General features: G+C 32.6%; 1 protein-coding gene across 5 annotated transcripts in view; it reads left to right on the top strand.

The window, feature by feature from the left end:
* The window catches only part of ARHGAP12 (Rho GTPase activating protein 12), a 112,274-nt gene that overhangs the window by 89,454 nt on the left and 5,135 nt on the right, over positions 1-17,685 (top strand). For all 5 annotated transcript variants that reach the window (XM_016160117.2, XM_016160118.2, XM_016160120.2 and 2 more), the window contains 6 exons: positions 4,709-4,790; positions 8,685-8,786; positions 11,658-11,756; positions 13,610-13,712; positions 15,079-15,195; positions 16,947-17,045. In XM_016160117.2, the coding sequence (XP_016015603.2) occupies positions 4,709-4,790; positions 8,685-8,786; positions 11,658-11,756; positions 13,610-13,712; positions 15,079-15,195; positions 16,947-17,045 (602 nt within the window). The remainder of the gene's footprint in view (positions 1-4,708; positions 4,791-8,684; positions 8,787-11,657; positions 11,757-13,609; positions 13,713-15,078; positions 15,196-16,946; positions 17,046-17,685) is intronic.

Here is a 17,685-nt window from a genome sequence, read left to right on the forward strand (position 1 = left end):
CCTGAAAAAAAAAGTGACTAATTTTGCTTACAGCTCGTTGGCACATGTGCTTCAGTTCTTGAGACAACTGTCATTAATTGAATGTTCAAATATTCAATACTTGTTCTCACACATATTTATTCTATAGTTTTTTGATTTTGAAAATTAAACTTAAAAGTTTACTTAAAGTGGAAATGTATTTTAGCATTTTCAGTGTAGGGAATGAGTAGATATTATCTTAAGAAATAGAACATTGAGTATAAAATAAATTTACAAATAAAAATAAATCCTTCCAAAATATTTTAAGAGATTCACAAAAAATAAAATAATAAAATGAAGATATAACAAAACAATGACAGAGCCGGCACCAAACATCTGTCATATCACTATCAACCAATGTATATGGATCATACTCATCTATTGAAAGAAAAAGGTGCTCAGACTGAAGCACAAAACAAAACCCCACTGAATACAAAAGAGACATCTAAAAAATGATCAGAAATGTTAAAAAAAAAAAGTCATGTCACAGGTCTAGAAAGTAAAGCAAGGATGGAGATCTTAATAGACATGTTCAATTCAGGATAAAAGCATTAAGCATCACAAGGATGGGTACTTTAAAATGATGTGGCACTGAGAAACATCCATTATGACTATTAGTCATTAAGAACAGCCTTTCATCAAATAAGTAAGCATGAATAACCATAAGCAAAAACAACAAAATGAAAGAAAAAATAGAAAATAGTAGCAAACTTTTTTTAATTAAAATTTTATTCCTGTTTTATTGGGAAATAATTGACATACATCACTGTAATAGGTGAACAACATGATGGTTTGATTTACATATATTATGAAATGATTACCATAATAGGTTCAGCTAACATCTATCTTATACAGATAAAATAAAAAGAACAAAAAAATGGAAAAAATTTTCTTTTTGTGATGAGAATTCATAGGATTTACTCTCAACAATTTTCTTATATAACATATAGCCATGTTAGCTGCAGTCATTATGTTATACATTACATACCTAGTACTTATAACTGGAAGTTTGTACCTTTTGACTACCTTGTTCCAGTTTCCCCTTCCCCACCCTCTGCCTCTGGTAACCTCAAGTCTGGTCTCTTTCTATGAGGTTTTGTTTTATTTTTAAGATTCCACATATAAGAGATCATACAGTATTTGTCCTTCTATGTCTGACTTATTTCACTTAGCATATTGCCTTCATGGTTCATCCATGTTGTCACAAATGGCAGGATTTCCTCATTTTTTATGGTGGAGTAATACTCTTGTATGTATATATACCACAGCTTCTTTATTCATTCATCCATCAGTGGACACTTTGGTTACTTTAGTGTCTGAGCTATTGTAAATAATGCTGTATGAACATGGGGGTTCAGATATCTTTTTGAGTTAGTGTTTTTGTTTTCTTTATTCTCACAATTGGAATTGCTGGGTCATATGTTACCTCTATTCTTAATTTTTTGAAGAACTTCCATACCGTTTTCTTAGTGGCTGTACCAGTTAACAGTACCACGAGTAGTGTGCAAGGTTTTTGTTTCTCCTCATCATTTGTTATGTCATCGTATCAATGATGGCCAAACATGTATGAGGTGATATCTCATTGCGATTTTAATTTGTATTTCCCTGGTGGCTAGTGATGTTGAACATCTTTTCATGTTCCTTTTGGCCTTTCCTGTATCTTCTTTGGAGAAATGTCTCTTTGGGTCTTTTGTCTAGTTTTTAATTGGGTTTTTGTTTTTGTTTTTGTTTTTTTTTGCCATCGAGTTGTGTGAGTTCTTTCTATATTTTGGATATTAACTGTATCATCTATATAGTTTGCAATTTTTTTCACGTTCTGTAGGTTGTCCTTTCACTTTGTTGATGGTTTATTTAAATGTAGAGAAGCTTTTTAGTTTGATGTAGTCCCACTTGTTTATTTTCAATTTTGTTTCTTGAGCTTTAGGTGTTATACCCAAAAAATTATTCCCAAGACCTATATCAGGGAGCTTTCTTCATATGTTTTTGTCTAGGAGTTTCATGATTTCAGGTCTTACATTTGAGTCTTTAATCTATTTTTAGTTAAATTTTTTTTTTTTTGGAATGGTATAAGATAGATCCAGTTTCATTTTTTTGTTTATTTATTTTGGTTTTGTTCAATTTTATTAACTTTATTGGGGTGACATTGGTTAATAATAATTGTGTAAGTTTCAAGTATAAAATTCTGTGATACGTCAACTGCATATTGATTGCATTGTGTGTTGATCACCCAAAATCAAGTCTCCTTTCATCACCATATATTCGATCCCCTTTACTCTCTTATACTTCCCCTCCCCCTTTTCCCTCTGGTAACTACCATAGTATTGTCTGTGTCTGTGAGGTTTTTTATTCATTAATTTGTTGTTTTCTGTTTCGTATCCCACATATGAGTGAAATCATATGATTCTTGTTTTTTTCCACCTGATTTATTTTGCTTAGCATGATATTCTCTAGATGCATCCATATTGTCGCAAGTGGCAGTATCTCTTTTTTTCTTAAGGCTGAGCAGTATTCCATTGTATATAGGTACCATCTCTTCTCTTTCTAATCATCTGTGGAAGGGCATTTTGGTTGTTCCATGTCTTGGCCACCGTGAATAATGCTGTAGTGAACATAGGGGTACATATATTTTTACAAATAAATGTTTCCAAAGTTTTTGGTTAGATACCCAGAAGAAGACTTGCCGGGTCATATGGTAGGTCTATTCTTAATTTTTTGAAGGATCTTTATACCATTTTCCATAGTGGCCGTATCAATTTACATGCCCACCAGTAGTGTAGGAAGATTCTTTTGTACTCACAGCCTCTCCAACACTTGTTATTACTTGTCCTGTTGATGATAGCCATTCTGACAGGTATGAGGTGGTATCTTTTGCTTTTGATTTGCATTTCCCTAATAGCTAGTGATGTCGAGCTTCTTTTTAAATGTCTTCTTGGGAGAAGAGTCTGTTCAGGTCCTCTGCCCATTTTTTAATTGGATTGTTTATGTTTGTTGTTGATTTATGAGTTTTTTAAAAGATATTTTGGATATTAGGCCCTTATCGGAGGTATTGTTTGCAGATATCTTCTCCCATTTGTTTGGTTGCCTTTTTGTTTTGTTGATGGTTTCTTTTGCTGAGCAGAAGCTTTTTTAGTTTGATATAGTCCTGTTCATTTATTTTTGCTTTTACTTGCCTTACATTTGGGGTCAAATTCATAAAAATCCTAAGACCAAGGTCCATAAGTTTGGTGCTTGTGTTTTCTTCTAGATATTTTATTGTTTCAGGTCTTTTGATCCATTTTGAGTTAATTTTTGTGTATGGTGACAAATAGTCTGGTTTCAGTCTTTTGCATTGGATTTCCAATTTTCTCTGCATCATTTATTGAAAAGACTTTCTCTTTTCCATTGTATGATTTTGGCTCCTTTGTTGAAAATTATATGCCCATATATATGTAAGTTTATTTCGGGGCTCTCAATCCTGTTTCGTTGGTCTGTGTGTCTTTTTCAGCCAGTACCATGCTGTTTCTATTATTGTTGCTTTCTAGTATAATTTGAAGTCAGGGAATGTGATACCTCCAGCTTTGTTATTTTTTCTCAGAATTGCTTTGTTTTTTCAGGGTCTTCTGTAGTGCCATACAAATCTGATAATTTTTTGTTCTATTTCTTTAAAAAATGCCATTGTGATTTTAATGGGGGTTGCATTAAATCTGTATGTTGCTTCTAGTTTTATTATTTTAAATGTAAATATCCAATTATTCCAGCACCATTTATTGAGTATTCTTGTCAGATATTAGTTGACAGAGTAGTAGTAAACTTTATTCCACTTTTATTAATTCTTGAAGTTTAAGTAAACAGGAAAAGTAATAAAATAATAATGTAGGTCTGATTGATAAATGTTAAATTCTACATTCTGAAAATGGAGAATACCTTTATTTGAGTGCCGATAGAGTTTTCATAAAACCGGCCACATGTTTGGGTGTAAGATAAGCCTTAATAAAATCCTATAGTAGACATAATTGACATTCATTTTAGCCTGCCAGCGATTGACTTCCCTTATACGGTAAACATTAGTTACCTCTGGAGTATGGATTGAAGAAGAAATAGAGTCTTTCCTTCATACATTTCTGTATTCAGAGTTTTTATATATGTTGATTTTATAATTTAGGAAAATAAAATTCTCATTTTAATAACTTCGGAGGTCAGTCAGTATATAATTAATCATATACTAATGTACCTAGTCATATACTGCTTACCCAATTTACTCAGTAGGGGACAAGGGATAACCAAGAAATATAAAACAATTGGTATCTATAAAGAATTGGATAAGATAAGCATGTTTGTCTAGTTTTTAATTGTGAGTAAGAATCCTTGCCAATTCTGGTGTTCAATTCTTGTGACTTTAAATAAATTTTAGTGCTGTCCATCACAAATGTGATGGGCTAGTCTCAAGTGAACACAGGACTGACTATATAATTAGGTATATAGTTCCGGTAACTTGTATTTCTAACGTAATTTGTTTGGGGAGCCTTTACGATCAGGTCAGGACCATAAAATGGTTGTAATTTCCATTAGCATTCTATCTCCAGTAAAAACAATTAAATGTCAGTAATGACCGTAAATTGTGGACATCGATAACAACTAAATCTTTTTTATTCCTTAAAATTTGATTAGATAAACTAGATAGAACTTTAATTTGTCATCTTTATCATTATAGAAAAAATTGGCTGTCTTCTTGGGCCGTGTTGCAGGGTTCATCTTTACTCTTTACCAAAACTCAAGGAAGTAGCACAAGTTGGGTAAGTATTTCTTCTCTTTGGAGGCTTTATACAGTTAAGTTATGTGGATGGTATTAAACCTGAATTCTATGAAGTATTCCAGAGTGTTTCTACCTAGTTCGCCAATAAAATTATATGAAATTTTCTTAGTAAAAGATGCATTTTCAACTCATCAGAGAAATAAGAGGGCTAATTAGGAAAGTTTGATGAATGGTATTATTAAAATCAGCAAATTCTTTTTTATCCATTAAACTGAAGCAATCACTCCACTCAACCCATAACAGTCTTCAGGCTTTTTTTAGGGTAAATAATATTTCATTATATGGATGGTCCATAATTTATTCAGTCAGTCTTCCAAGGGTGAACATTTAGACTTTTCCTATTCCAGAATCGCCAATTAAGATATTTCTTAATTAACTTTGTAATAGCATTGTTCAAAAAGAATTTGAAAGGATCTTAGCTTTGTTTCTCTACTCAGTCACCAACTAGATCTATTGAAGCTAAAATGTGTCTTGTTTATACAGTGAGGGGTGAGATTCTAATGCAGTCCTATAAACCAAAAAGACAAATATCCTCTATAGTAAAAATTGCGCTTGCATATCTCTTTAGGAGATGCTATGTTAGAATTCGGTCTCTAGCAGAGCCATTTTTTTTTCTTTTGGTATTGGAAGAAATTGCTTTTCCTTCAGTTGAGTTCATATGGTTTATGGGTTAAGGAGTCATGTTACAGAAGTATAGTTCTTTAACAGTTAGAGTGACACTTAACACAGAAACCCATTCAGTGATCTACTTGAAGTGGTTCAAATTTTATCCTTATTCTAGGGCATATACTTATTGATGGAATGATGAACAAAACCACCCATGCTATTTACAGTTCTGTTTTTTAAAATCAATCACGATTTGTGTTTATTTTGTGACTCCATGGATAGTTAAAATTGAGTAAATGGAATGTACATATGTGGCATATAGCTCCATTGTATAAAATAAATTTTGCATAGATATATCATCCAAAAATCCAGAGAACTGTTTTTTTTCTCCTTAAGGATAGATACATTCCACTAGTTTTCTGGAAAATATGATCTGGTTTGTTATAAGAGTAATGTAAATTATCCTTTTTCTTACTTCACTTTACCTCATTTGTTTAACAGACATAAAAAGCCTGCTTTTTTCTGGGCATTTCGTTAAGCTTGAGGAGGGTCAGAGGTAAATAACATGATTCCTGTCTGCATCTTTACATTGTAATGGGAGAAGATCAACATGTGCATAGTTATAACACGACATATTATATGCTCCTCAGATAACATTCATCATATTCCTTGAGTATTTTAAATTATCACACAAATATTGGTAGCTATTCAAATTCATTTATACATGATTTCAGATTTCTAAAAATAGTCACTTTTTTGGGCCAGATAATTCTTTGGTGCAGGGGCTGTCCTATGCATTGTGAGGTGTTTAGCAGACAATAGTAGTGTTCATCCCTCCTGCTTTGACAACTAAATGACCCTAGACTTTGCATAATGTCCCCCTGTGGGACAAAATCACTTCTGTTTGAGAAATGTCCTAAGAGAAAGGGAAGGCAAGCTGATGATGGTAGGTCCATTCATCTAAGAGGACTTAGAAAGGGATACCAGAGGACATTGCCCAGCAGGTCACAAGTAAGGAAACTCAGGGATTTCTGAGTAAGAGGCTGAGTGAGACGGCAGAGCACCAGAAGTAACTTCTTTCTATTACCCCTCACATCTTCTGTTTTGAGTATAGGCTAAGACAGTCTGTTTAATACATAATGTTCTATCCACCATTCATCTTAGAAATAAAATGTGAATTTATGTAATAACAAAGTCAGAAGATAATTGCGAGATAAGTTTAGGGCCTTAGCAAAAAACTATTTTAGAAGTGTAGCTTTGCTTGTGTTGTGTCTGCTTGTAGAATTATATTTTGATTTATCTGGTTCCGTTATGCTTTTATCTTGTATGTTATTTTGCCATTGTGCATTGTTATGACATCGTCATTTTCTTCCCTTTTTCCATCAAGTCATTCTGCCAACAGGGCTCAGTCTCTGAGCTCTTGCATTCGCTGCTTTCTTCTTGGAAAAATTCTGTCAGTCATCGGCCTGCTGTCGCATATGTAAAATCTGATCCTGTTTCAACTGTCACTGTATGTGTTCTTGTTGCATGCCCCCTTGCCATAATAATTCTGTTTTCTTCTTTGCTATGAATGCATTGGAGGGATGATTACAGTAGAGAAAAGCGAGGCTAGATTTTGAAAACGAATGAAAAACAAATTTTTGCCAACTGTATTAAATGTATCTTTCTAGCATTCCATGCCATGTTATTCTATTTATACTTGGTTGCTGTATCTTATTTGGCTAGTTATTTGTATCTTAGATTATAATGAACCATATAGAGAGCATAACAAGTCAAATTGATTTTTATCATTTTGTTAAATGTGTGCATTTGTTTTATAATGCACACATTTTAAAACTTAAGATATATAATTATTGCTCAGAAAGTTATCTATGCCCATCCTAGCTTTATGGTTAATTAAATGTATTTCGAATGACAAAAAGTACTTAAGAAGGCCAAGAATTTGTAGAATATTTAAAATTTTTATTGTGATTTTTAAATTTTGTTTCTATTAACAAAAAGTCCATATGATATCCTAAATTTTGTTTTGTTATAACAAGTACGTTATTTAAGTCCACATTGCTAGCTGTAGAGATGAAGGAAATGGAAAAAAGGTGAAGTTGAACCATTTATTAAACGCGAAGCTACTAAGTAGTCACTGACATTATAAACAAGTTATCACAAAGTTGGTAATAAGATCCATTTCCAATGACAATCCTTATTTCATTTGAAAATATTTTAGCAAATGAAATTTCCTATAACAAATCTTAATGACTTTAAGATTATAATTTATCAGCCCTTAAAGATTTTAAAACCTCTAAATCTGTCAATAACAGGGAATGCTATTTTCTATTCTTTAGTCTTAACTGACTAAACAAAAATTTAAGTTATCGATAGTAAGATATAGTATAAATCTACATTTAACATTAATTTTTCTCTTTTTGCTAATCTTTTCCTTATCTGGTTAACAAACACAGCTAGTTAAGTGCTTTCTCGTCTCAAACCATCCATGCTAACTGTCTTCCTATTCTCTTCACAATTCTTTATTAAATTGCGATGGCTTTATAGCATCTGGCTCTAGTTATGATTTCTAACAAAGTCTCAGTAAAAGAACATGAGGCTTATGGTTTTCTGGTTTTACAGGTTATTGGTAGTTGTTGACAACATAGTCAATAAGGAAATAATTCTTGAAATCACAAAATCAGGTTTAGGGAATGTTTATTAGGTAGAAAAGCACTTGGTAACTGACAGGTATTTCTACATATATAAGAATATTGCCTTTATTTTAACACATCATTTTACATAGTCATATTAGTCTAGAATAAATGCCAAGAAATGGAATTACTAAGCTAAAGAATACATGTGTTTGTATACTTGCAAATGTAGAGTTACCAATTTTCCCTCTCTAGGAGTAGTTACAGTTTATACCCCACTTGCATATGAGGGCTTATTTCAATAGCCTCACTGACAGTTTTTTTTTATCAAACTTTTCGATTTTCTTTTCTCTGTTTTTTGCTACAATATTGGGCAAAAAAGATTTTAGTGTGGTTTTATTTTGTATTTTTCTCATGATAGAAGCCGAACCATTTTATTTCCTTATTTATGAACTACACATGTTTTAAAGACATTTTTCAGTTTTAAAGTAGGAATTATAATATGGAAAGAGAAGAATTTGAGATAATCATGTTTGATTTATTGTTAATAATATAAAGTTGGTCTTCATTCTTTCTGATTGCACACATGGACATGAATATCACATAATGGTTTTTCCTTTTTTTCTGGAATGAAGTTTGGGAGCAATCAGTCCAAACCAGAGTTCACAGTGGACCTTAAGGGGGCAACAATTGAGATGGCTCCAAAGGATAAATCCAGCAAAAAGAATGTATTTGAGGTAATAAAATTTTTTCTAAGTATAATTCATATTTTTAACTATAGTAATTGGATCTTCATTTTTTAGTTATTTTGAGAAATAGTCTTTCAGTGTAACTAAGGCAAAGTTGGTCATTAAGTCAGTTTGTATCATAATTTAAGAAAAAAGCTGATATAAAGATCTGGGCTTTATTTGTATAAAGTATCGGATCTCAGACTATACATATGAGCCTTTGTTCCACAAATCTTGTCTTTCCCCAGCAACAAAAAGGGTGTGGTTTCCTTTACCTACAAAATCTAATGTTAAAAAATACTTTCGTTTTGTCATTAAAAACCCTCCATAGTCCTGTGGGCTTTTGTATCAGTTATTTATTGCTGCATATCACATTGTCCCAAAATTTAGCAGCTTATGAAAGGAATCATTGTTTACTCAATTTGACCTTTACTAAGCTGAGTAATTCTTCTGATCTCACCTGGGACCATTCTTGAGGTTTCAGTCATCTAGTGCGGGAGTCCCCAGCTCCCAGGCCACAGACTGGTACCCGTCTGTGGTCTGTTAGGAACCGGGCCACACAGTGGAAGGCGAGCTTGGGCCAGCGAGCAAAGCTTTGTCTGTATTTGCAGCTGCTCCCCAGTGCTAGCATCGCTGCGTCAGCTTCACCTCAGATCATCAGGCATTAGATTCTCATAGGAGCACTGGTCCCTGGTACCAGAAAGGTTGGGGACCACTGATCTAGTGGCTTGGCTGGGGCTGGGTGGTCTAGTTCACATGTCTGGTATTGGTGCCAGCTGTTTGCTAGGCCTCTTTCTCCACAAGATCTCTCATTTTTAAGGAGGCTGCCCCACGCTTCTTAACATGGTCGTGTCAGGGTTCCAAGAGGATGAGAGCAGAAGCTGTAAGACATCTTGAGGCCTAGATTTAGAAGTCACACATCAGTATTGTGCTGGGAAAGCAAGTCAGAAGGCCAGCCAAGTTTCGAGGGTTGTGGGGAACTAGATTCTACCTGTTGATTGAGGAACAGCAAAATCGCATTGCAGAGGAGTGTATATACAGAGATAGGAGGGATTTTTGAAGCTATCATTACAAACAATCTTCTAGGTCCTAACCTTCCTTTATAGCCTGTTTCAGTCCTTTTCTATCTTGTTGTCTAAGCAGATTGGATTAGTTGCTGTTTTCCTGCCTCTATGATTTTCATTCTTTATTACTCTGCCTTGGGTACTGACCCATACCAGTCTCTGCTTTTCAGATGTTACCTGTCTTTCAAAACCCATGAGAAACACTGATGCTTCTTCTTTGATTTTTATTATTTTTTTAGAAAAGTTTTAAATTATTGTTATTATTTATGCCTGCAGCACCTGGTCGTCCTAGGTGGTCTCCCATCCAAGTACTAACCAGACTCGACCCTGCTTAGTTAGCTTCTGGGATCAGACATTGGGCTTGTTCAGGGTGGCATGGATGTAGACCATGGACCGTGGCTACGCTGGGGCGCGAACCCAGGACCTTCTGCTTGTAAAGCAGACGGGCTAACCGCTACACTATGAAACCACGTCCATGGCTTTTAAAATAGCATTTATTTTAGTGTACCTTGGGTTATCATCATCTGCAAATTATTCCCCCCTTTAGATGATTAATGTGTTTTGTTTTTTGTTTTTTATTTTCCGAGCAGAAAAACTATTTTCCTTATTTTTAAGAACCTCTAATGGAATGTCTGTGTGCACTGACTTCGGTGTTGGTTGACTGGCTTGACCCACTCTCTAGAAAGAAATGCAAGAAAGGAAGTCAGTGTTTCTTGAATTAGCCTTGCAGTCTCAATAACATTCCAGAATGAAAGGATTCTATGGTCAAACACATCTGAGAATTGTCTATTTTATTCCTCTCTTAGCAAATTACAGCATACTCCAGAATATCGAAGTGGTTAGAAGTCTTGAAGGGGAGAATCTTGTTGAACTTTCTTCAATTCACTATTTCCCAAATTAATATCACATAACTGATTATTTTTTGAGGAATACCTTTTTAAACATTACTTTAGGAACTATGCTTGAGGCATATGTCTCAGAATGTTGTTTGAGGTACATTGCCATATGTTCCTCTAAACAATTATCAACCAGAAAAATAGGAGGAATCCTTTCTTCAACTACTTTAAAATTCTTCCTCAGTTAAGTGTAAGAAACTTTGAACCAGAGATTATACATAAATTGGTTATTGCCTTTATATAGTGTATAGTATCCTTACATGTATAGCATAGTATCCTAGACTATATAGCATAATACATAGTATTGTTGAGTTAGTTCATGATTTGTCACTTTAATAATGCTTATTAAATTTAGTGATATTTCTGCCCCAAAGGAATGTGACATATATTGTCTGTACTCTTTGTACTAAGCTATTATATTTTCCTGTTAAATAGGAAATAATGAAAGTCTAATAACTCTTTGTATATTCTTTTTTACATTTATTTTTTAACCAGAGAGAGAGAAAAAACTTTTTCAGATGTATATAAAAATATCATAAATTTCATTTCCTTACTGATGGATTATATTTCAATTCTAATTTAAAACGTACTATTTTGATACTTGAACATATTTTTTAATGATAATGTATACTACATTTCAGTAAGTTTTATGGCATTCGTGTGCAGTTTGGGACCTTCAATTATTAGATTTTCACTGAGAATTATGAGAAAAACAATATTTATAAGATAATTCAGTTGGTATTATTTTATACTAAAATAAAAGATATCCCATTACTGTGTAGTACTTAAACTTTTTATCACACAATATAATATATGGCATCTAATCTTTTGAAGGTGGTTTTGTAGACTATGAATTAAATATATTCATTTATTTGGTTGAAAGCATTAACCATACTTTTCCCCCCTCCTTTTCTCTAAAGCTGAAAACCCGTCAAGGAACAGAATTGCTAATTCAGTCTGATAATGACACAGTTATTAATGATTGGTTTAAAGTTCTTAGTACTACTATCAATAATCAGGTATGTCTTTGACTTTGGTTATTTTATTTTTTTTTACTTCAGCATTTTTTCTTTTTGGCTTTCTAATTGGTTATTGCATATCTAGTTTCCAATATATTTAAAAATTTTTAAATATATTTTTTTGACAGGTAGGAAAGATAGTAGTCAATTTAGTAATGTTTAACTGTGTAAATATTCAAATTATTTTAAGAAATTTTCACATGAGGCATTGGTCCAAAAAGAAGAAGGGACAGTAAAACTATGCCTAGTATGTAGTATTCGATGACTGAATGAGTTAGAAATAGTACTATTTGATGGAAACAAGTCCTAGGCAAAATTGTGAAATGAATGAAGCTATAGTCTCTTTATTAGCACTTTTTCTTTCCTGGTGACACCTCTCTAGCCTCTCCCAAGGTGTTCTCAGGTGTTCTAGCTCCCCTTTTTCCCCCAACCAGGTAGATGTTTTCATGCCCTCATATTCCTGGTAAGTTTCCTCTTATATGTATCACAACCAAAAAGAACTTTAGATTTATATTTTAAAGCTGTTTTAGCAAGAGCAATGATAAACAGCTAGGGGCTATACTTTCTTAGGCTATATTCTTACCCCCTCACCATATGAGGAGGGGTGCTTGGCTTATGCACTGGAGATATAGTACCATGTAGCACCTGGTACTATGGAGCTTATTATTAAAGAGAGGAACTTATTATTGACTATGAAATTTTAAAATTCAAAGTGGCAAAAGATACTGAGGAATAAACGTAGCAAGAGATGTAAGACATCTACAGAGAAAATTACAAAACTATTTAGAGAGACAATGGAGAAAACCTAATTAAGTATATCATGTTCATGAATTAAAAGATTCAGTAATGCAAAAATATAATCTTCTTCTAAATGATTTATAAATTTATAGATTTGAGAGCTTTAACTCTCTTTCAGGATCCCGGTAGGTTTTCTTGTGGAACTTAAGAAGTTTATTCTAAAATTCACATAGAAATGCAAAGGGCTAAGAATATCTAAAACAGTCTTAAAGAAGAAAGTGGAAGAACTTGCTCTATCATATGTCAGGACTTCATAAAGCTCTATTAATATAATGTGATATCCCCAACGGGATAGGTACAAAGATCCATGGAACAAATATTCGTACGTTTGAATACTTTATGCCAGATTTAGCACTGTGGAAAAGTGAGGAAGAATAAACTTTTCAGTAAACGGTGCTGGCTCAACTGGATAGCCAAGAAGAAAATGTAGACCTTTCCTTACACTATACACAAAAATAAATTCTCAGTGGAGTGAAGACCTCAGTGTGAAAGGCAAAGTAATGCTTTTGGCTTGAGAACTTACTGCAGTTTTTTAATTTGGAAAAGCGACTGTGATTAGGTAGATGAGCTCTAGGATTTCTTTCAATTCCTAATATCCATGAGTCTGTGAGTAATGATTAACTTTAAACGTAAAGTATAATTTGAAAAGATCATTGGTGTGAAAAATCAATGTGTCATTGGCTAGTTAGCTTTATCTCGTACTGTTTTCACAGAATGTAGCTTCATCCTGTTCTGTCATCACAGATTATAGCCTGATGTTCGTGTCACATACACAGTTAATCAAAATGAGGCAAGATTGCCTCATCATCAGCGTGAACCCATTATCCTATGAATTATCAGAAATTTTTTCTTCTTGGAAATTTAGAATTAATGCCACCTAAGGGGAAAAAAGAATATTTTCAATGATTTATCACATATCTAAATAATACATACTGTATACTAATTGGTTTCTTAAAATCTTTTGGAAGAGTCAATTACTGATCATTTTGAGAATTATGCTTTATATCTAAAGTAATATCAAAATAAAAATGTGTTTGGGAAATCTCTCATCATAGACAGTAGAAACTGATGAAGCAATTGAAGAGGAGATACCAGATTCACCAGGAATAGAAAAGCATGATAAAGAAAAGGACCATAAGGATACTAAAAAACTTCGTTGTAAGTTATTCTTTCTCTGTTTTGCTAGTGGTTCGAGTGGGCTTATTCTCTTAGCTTTTAAATAACTATGTAAAACCTGAGTGAAATCTCCAGTGTTACAGAAAATTATAAGATCTTGCATTCCCATTATTTCAGTACTCTGTCTTTGTTAACTCATTGTCATTTTTCAACCTCATCGTATGCATCCTTATGACATCATATTAATTTTGAGACATTGTGATACTTCAAGAAACAAAAATGAGTTAGAATGCCCTTCTCTTGAGGTCTCTAGGAAGTAGAAATTTATTGATTTAAAAATACATAATTATTGTTTAAGAATCTAGATAGAATCTTACACTTTAGGAAGTTAGAAGTCATGGGATAAGTACCATAGTTCCATACTGGACACCAGGCAGCATCTCTGGACTAGGATATGTCAGTTCAAGTACAGCTGTATGCATTCATATCTCCATTCATATCTCCTTTATACATACAGGACCAGAGCTAAAGCTAGCATGTTTAAGAGTAGTATTGTTTAATGCAGACCCTTTGTGAATTATATTGTTTAAATAGGCCATTAGCTATGACTCTGAATTTTGTTAAACCTATTTTAACAAATCCACATACAACTGAGAATTTTTTTGGCTTCAAATTAACTGAATGATTGAAAAATCATTTATTTTGTTATCCTGTATTCTAATGAAGTTTAGACCTATTACTAATGTTGCCACCATATAACAATGTAAACACATGAAAATTTTATTGTTTAATTTTTACTAATGTATTGTTTCTTCAAATACAGTTATTTTCAAGAAATTTACTTTTTGAATTTTTGTTACTGTAATCGAAAAAAATCAGGACTAATGGCAATGTAGAACACATTCAAGAGTATTCTTAGCTCAGAGTACAGATAATTATGATGAAACTGAGCCTAAACTATAAATAATTCTGATGGAGATATATAAATATATATGGACCCCCCTTCTCCCCTCATGGACTCCTAGTTCAGTTAGGATAGGAATTTTTTTAGTTTATGTTTTATGATTTTTTTTTTTGGCTGGTCATTTTACCTTCTAAAACTGATGTCAAAATAAATTCTATCACTAATGAAATAATGACTATAAATTAGGATAATTTAAGAATGTCTTGGCACATATATCAAAGACGGTACAATTTGTGGTCAGTATTTTTGAAATGTTTTGCTTGGTTTATCATTTTGAAATTGGGTCTGTGTTAGTTTGATTCTTCACATGTTACTTTTAAACCATATTAAAGTTAGAATTTATACTGTGACTTTTACATATGAGATTACTATATTTTGAGTGCTAAGGGGAAAAACTTTTATCAAAAGTTTTTATTTTATGAAATGCTTAATATCTGTTTTAAGCCATGAAAGTATCTAGCATAGATTCTTCAGAACAGAAAAAAACCAAGAAAAACTTGAAGAAGTTTCTTACACGGCGCCCCACTTTGCAAGCTGTTCGTGAAAAAGGTTACATTAAAGGTAGGTGAGCGTGATGTATATAATAACGAGCTTTGGGAAAAGCAGGACATTTTAAATTAAAAACTGAAAAATTTCCAAACAATGAAAATGTTCTCATTTATTATTCATAAAGTTATCAGGTTCAGTGATTAAATTACAGTTGAGTAATTAAAATGGATTTTTAAAAAAATGCACATGAAGAGTTTATTCTAAAGCATTAAACAGACATAAATATAAACTAAGTTTTTAGAAACTCTGTGCCAGAGGAACTACATGAATGTGATGGGATGGGTGGCAGATCTTTAGAAGACATGACAATAAAGATGTTTAGTTTCGAGATGCATAGATCTGAAAAAAAACTTTTATAAACAGTCACTAACAGAACAAAGAAAAATATCGAACAAGCAATTTTATCCAACTTCAGTTCTCCTTTAAAGTAATTTGAAAATTAGTATAAGGTTTTATTACCTAATTTATACATTTGTTCAGTAAGAGCACCATAATGTACTAACAGAATCTTTTTTTAGTAAGAAAGCATTCTTTAAAATCACATACTTGTATATACCCTTTTTTTTTTTTTAAAGCCTATGGCACCTTGTATTCCCAGTTTATATATACCTTTAGTTCTTACAAGCATGTTTAATTCCAAAGGTAAAATTTTCTAATACATGACTCAGAATGATGGTAGTTCTTTGTAAGTAAAAATATAGGTAAAATTTATATATACATATAAAATATATATCTGATTATGAAGTTTCTGACAAAGATGATCACTGGAAAATCTGTTTGCAAAGCATCAAATGGTTTTCATTAAATGGGTTTCATTAAAAAGATTTAAAACTCCTAGGAAGAGTTCAGCTAACTGAGTCAAATAAGCAACTTTAGGAGTTATAGACAAATGACTGCTCCCAGATAATGCATGTGGATTTAGCATTTTGAATTTAGAGCCTTAAAAAAAAATAAAACTAACAAATAAATGACTGGAAACTGCTGCTAATTTATTCACAAGCCTTTTTCATTGAGAAATAGAAATTGTTGCGACTTCATGATGTTATTTACCACTTCAAATATTTTTTGCTTGTTTTCCTGAATATTTAGAATGAATTGTGGCATTTCAAAACTTTTGGGTTGAAAGATTAATAGAACAGCCTTTGAAATATATTTTGTGAAATCAGCTGTTTGCCTCTGATGGGCATGCACATGCTTATTTTGATAAGTTTAAAAAATACTTGAGTATTTACTAAGTGGTAGGCATGAGCGCAGGTGCTATGAATACCTACCAGTGTTCAAGAATTTCAAGGTCCCTTCCTGCCCTCATGAAACTTCTATACAAAAATGAGACATGGATAAATTAATTGAAAAGAGTGATAACTACTGTGGAGAACCTAACATAGTAATAAATAGTGTGACTGGAATTGGGTTACCATAGATAGGATGGTCAGAAGGTTTTTCTATGGAGATGACATTTAACTGAGACCAGGAGTGATAAGAAGGAACTGAATTTTGGGAGGAATATTGATCTCTGCAATGGGATAGAAAGTAAAAAGTCTCTCAGGCAAGAATAAGTTAGGATGTTCACAGAATTTAGTAAAGAAGGAAAATTGTTAGGAATAAAATTGGAGGTGTAGGCAGAATGCAGATCATATAAATCTAAGTCATGGTAAGCAATTCTGGATGCACTGAGTGTTTTCTGTTGCACTATGAATGGTTTAGCCATTTTGTGAACTATATTTTAACAGCGTGGTTCATTTTAAAAAATAAATCTATTTCAGATCAGGTATTTGGAGCCAATCTTGCTAATCTGTGTCAGAGAGAGAATGGCACAGTGCCAAAATTTGTGAAATTATGCATTGAACATGTCGAAGAATATGGTAAGAAAATGATTTTTTTTTAAATGTTAAGTACACCGACCCATTATTTCACCATCAACATCCCCAGGATTTTTATGATTTTGAGTGCTGCAACCAAAAATTTTTTACCATCATAATGTTAAGAGCATCTTGTTTGCAAAAAAACTTACACGTTTGTAAGTTTAAGACCTCTGCAGCCATTTATTAAGTGTTCAGTGTTTATGGTTGATTAGCATATGGTATTCTTTGAAGCTATTTGGAGTTGGCATCTGCTTGAAATGAAAGAGGTGATTATGAAACTGAGTTTATTAAGAAATGATTTGACAGTATAGAAAATAGGAAATTGTTTTAATTTACTAAGATATAGTTTCTGTTTATAATAGATGACATTTTAAAACTATTAAATCACCTATACAGTAACAAATACTTCTAATGTCATTTCCTGTAAAATAAGACAAACTAATTTCTGTTGGTTAATTTAAACGTTTATAATATTTGTACTAGATTTATATAAATTAAATCTTGACTAATCACATTAACTGATCTGTATTTAGTCAAAAGCATACCATTAAAATATTTGCATAATTTATAATTTCTGCCAGTTACAGATCTCTCATCTCTTATTGTCAATATGAGAATAGACGCCATGTGAAGTTAAATG

This window comes from Rousettus aegyptiacus, unplaced genomic scaffold (assembly GCF_014176215.1).
Source record: "Rousettus aegyptiacus isolate mRouAeg1 unplaced genomic scaffold, mRouAeg1.p scaffold_m13_p_10, whole genome shotgun sequence".
In the NCBI taxonomy this organism is placed as follows: domain Eukaryota; kingdom Metazoa; phylum Chordata; class Mammalia; order Chiroptera; family Pteropodidae; genus Rousettus; species Rousettus aegyptiacus.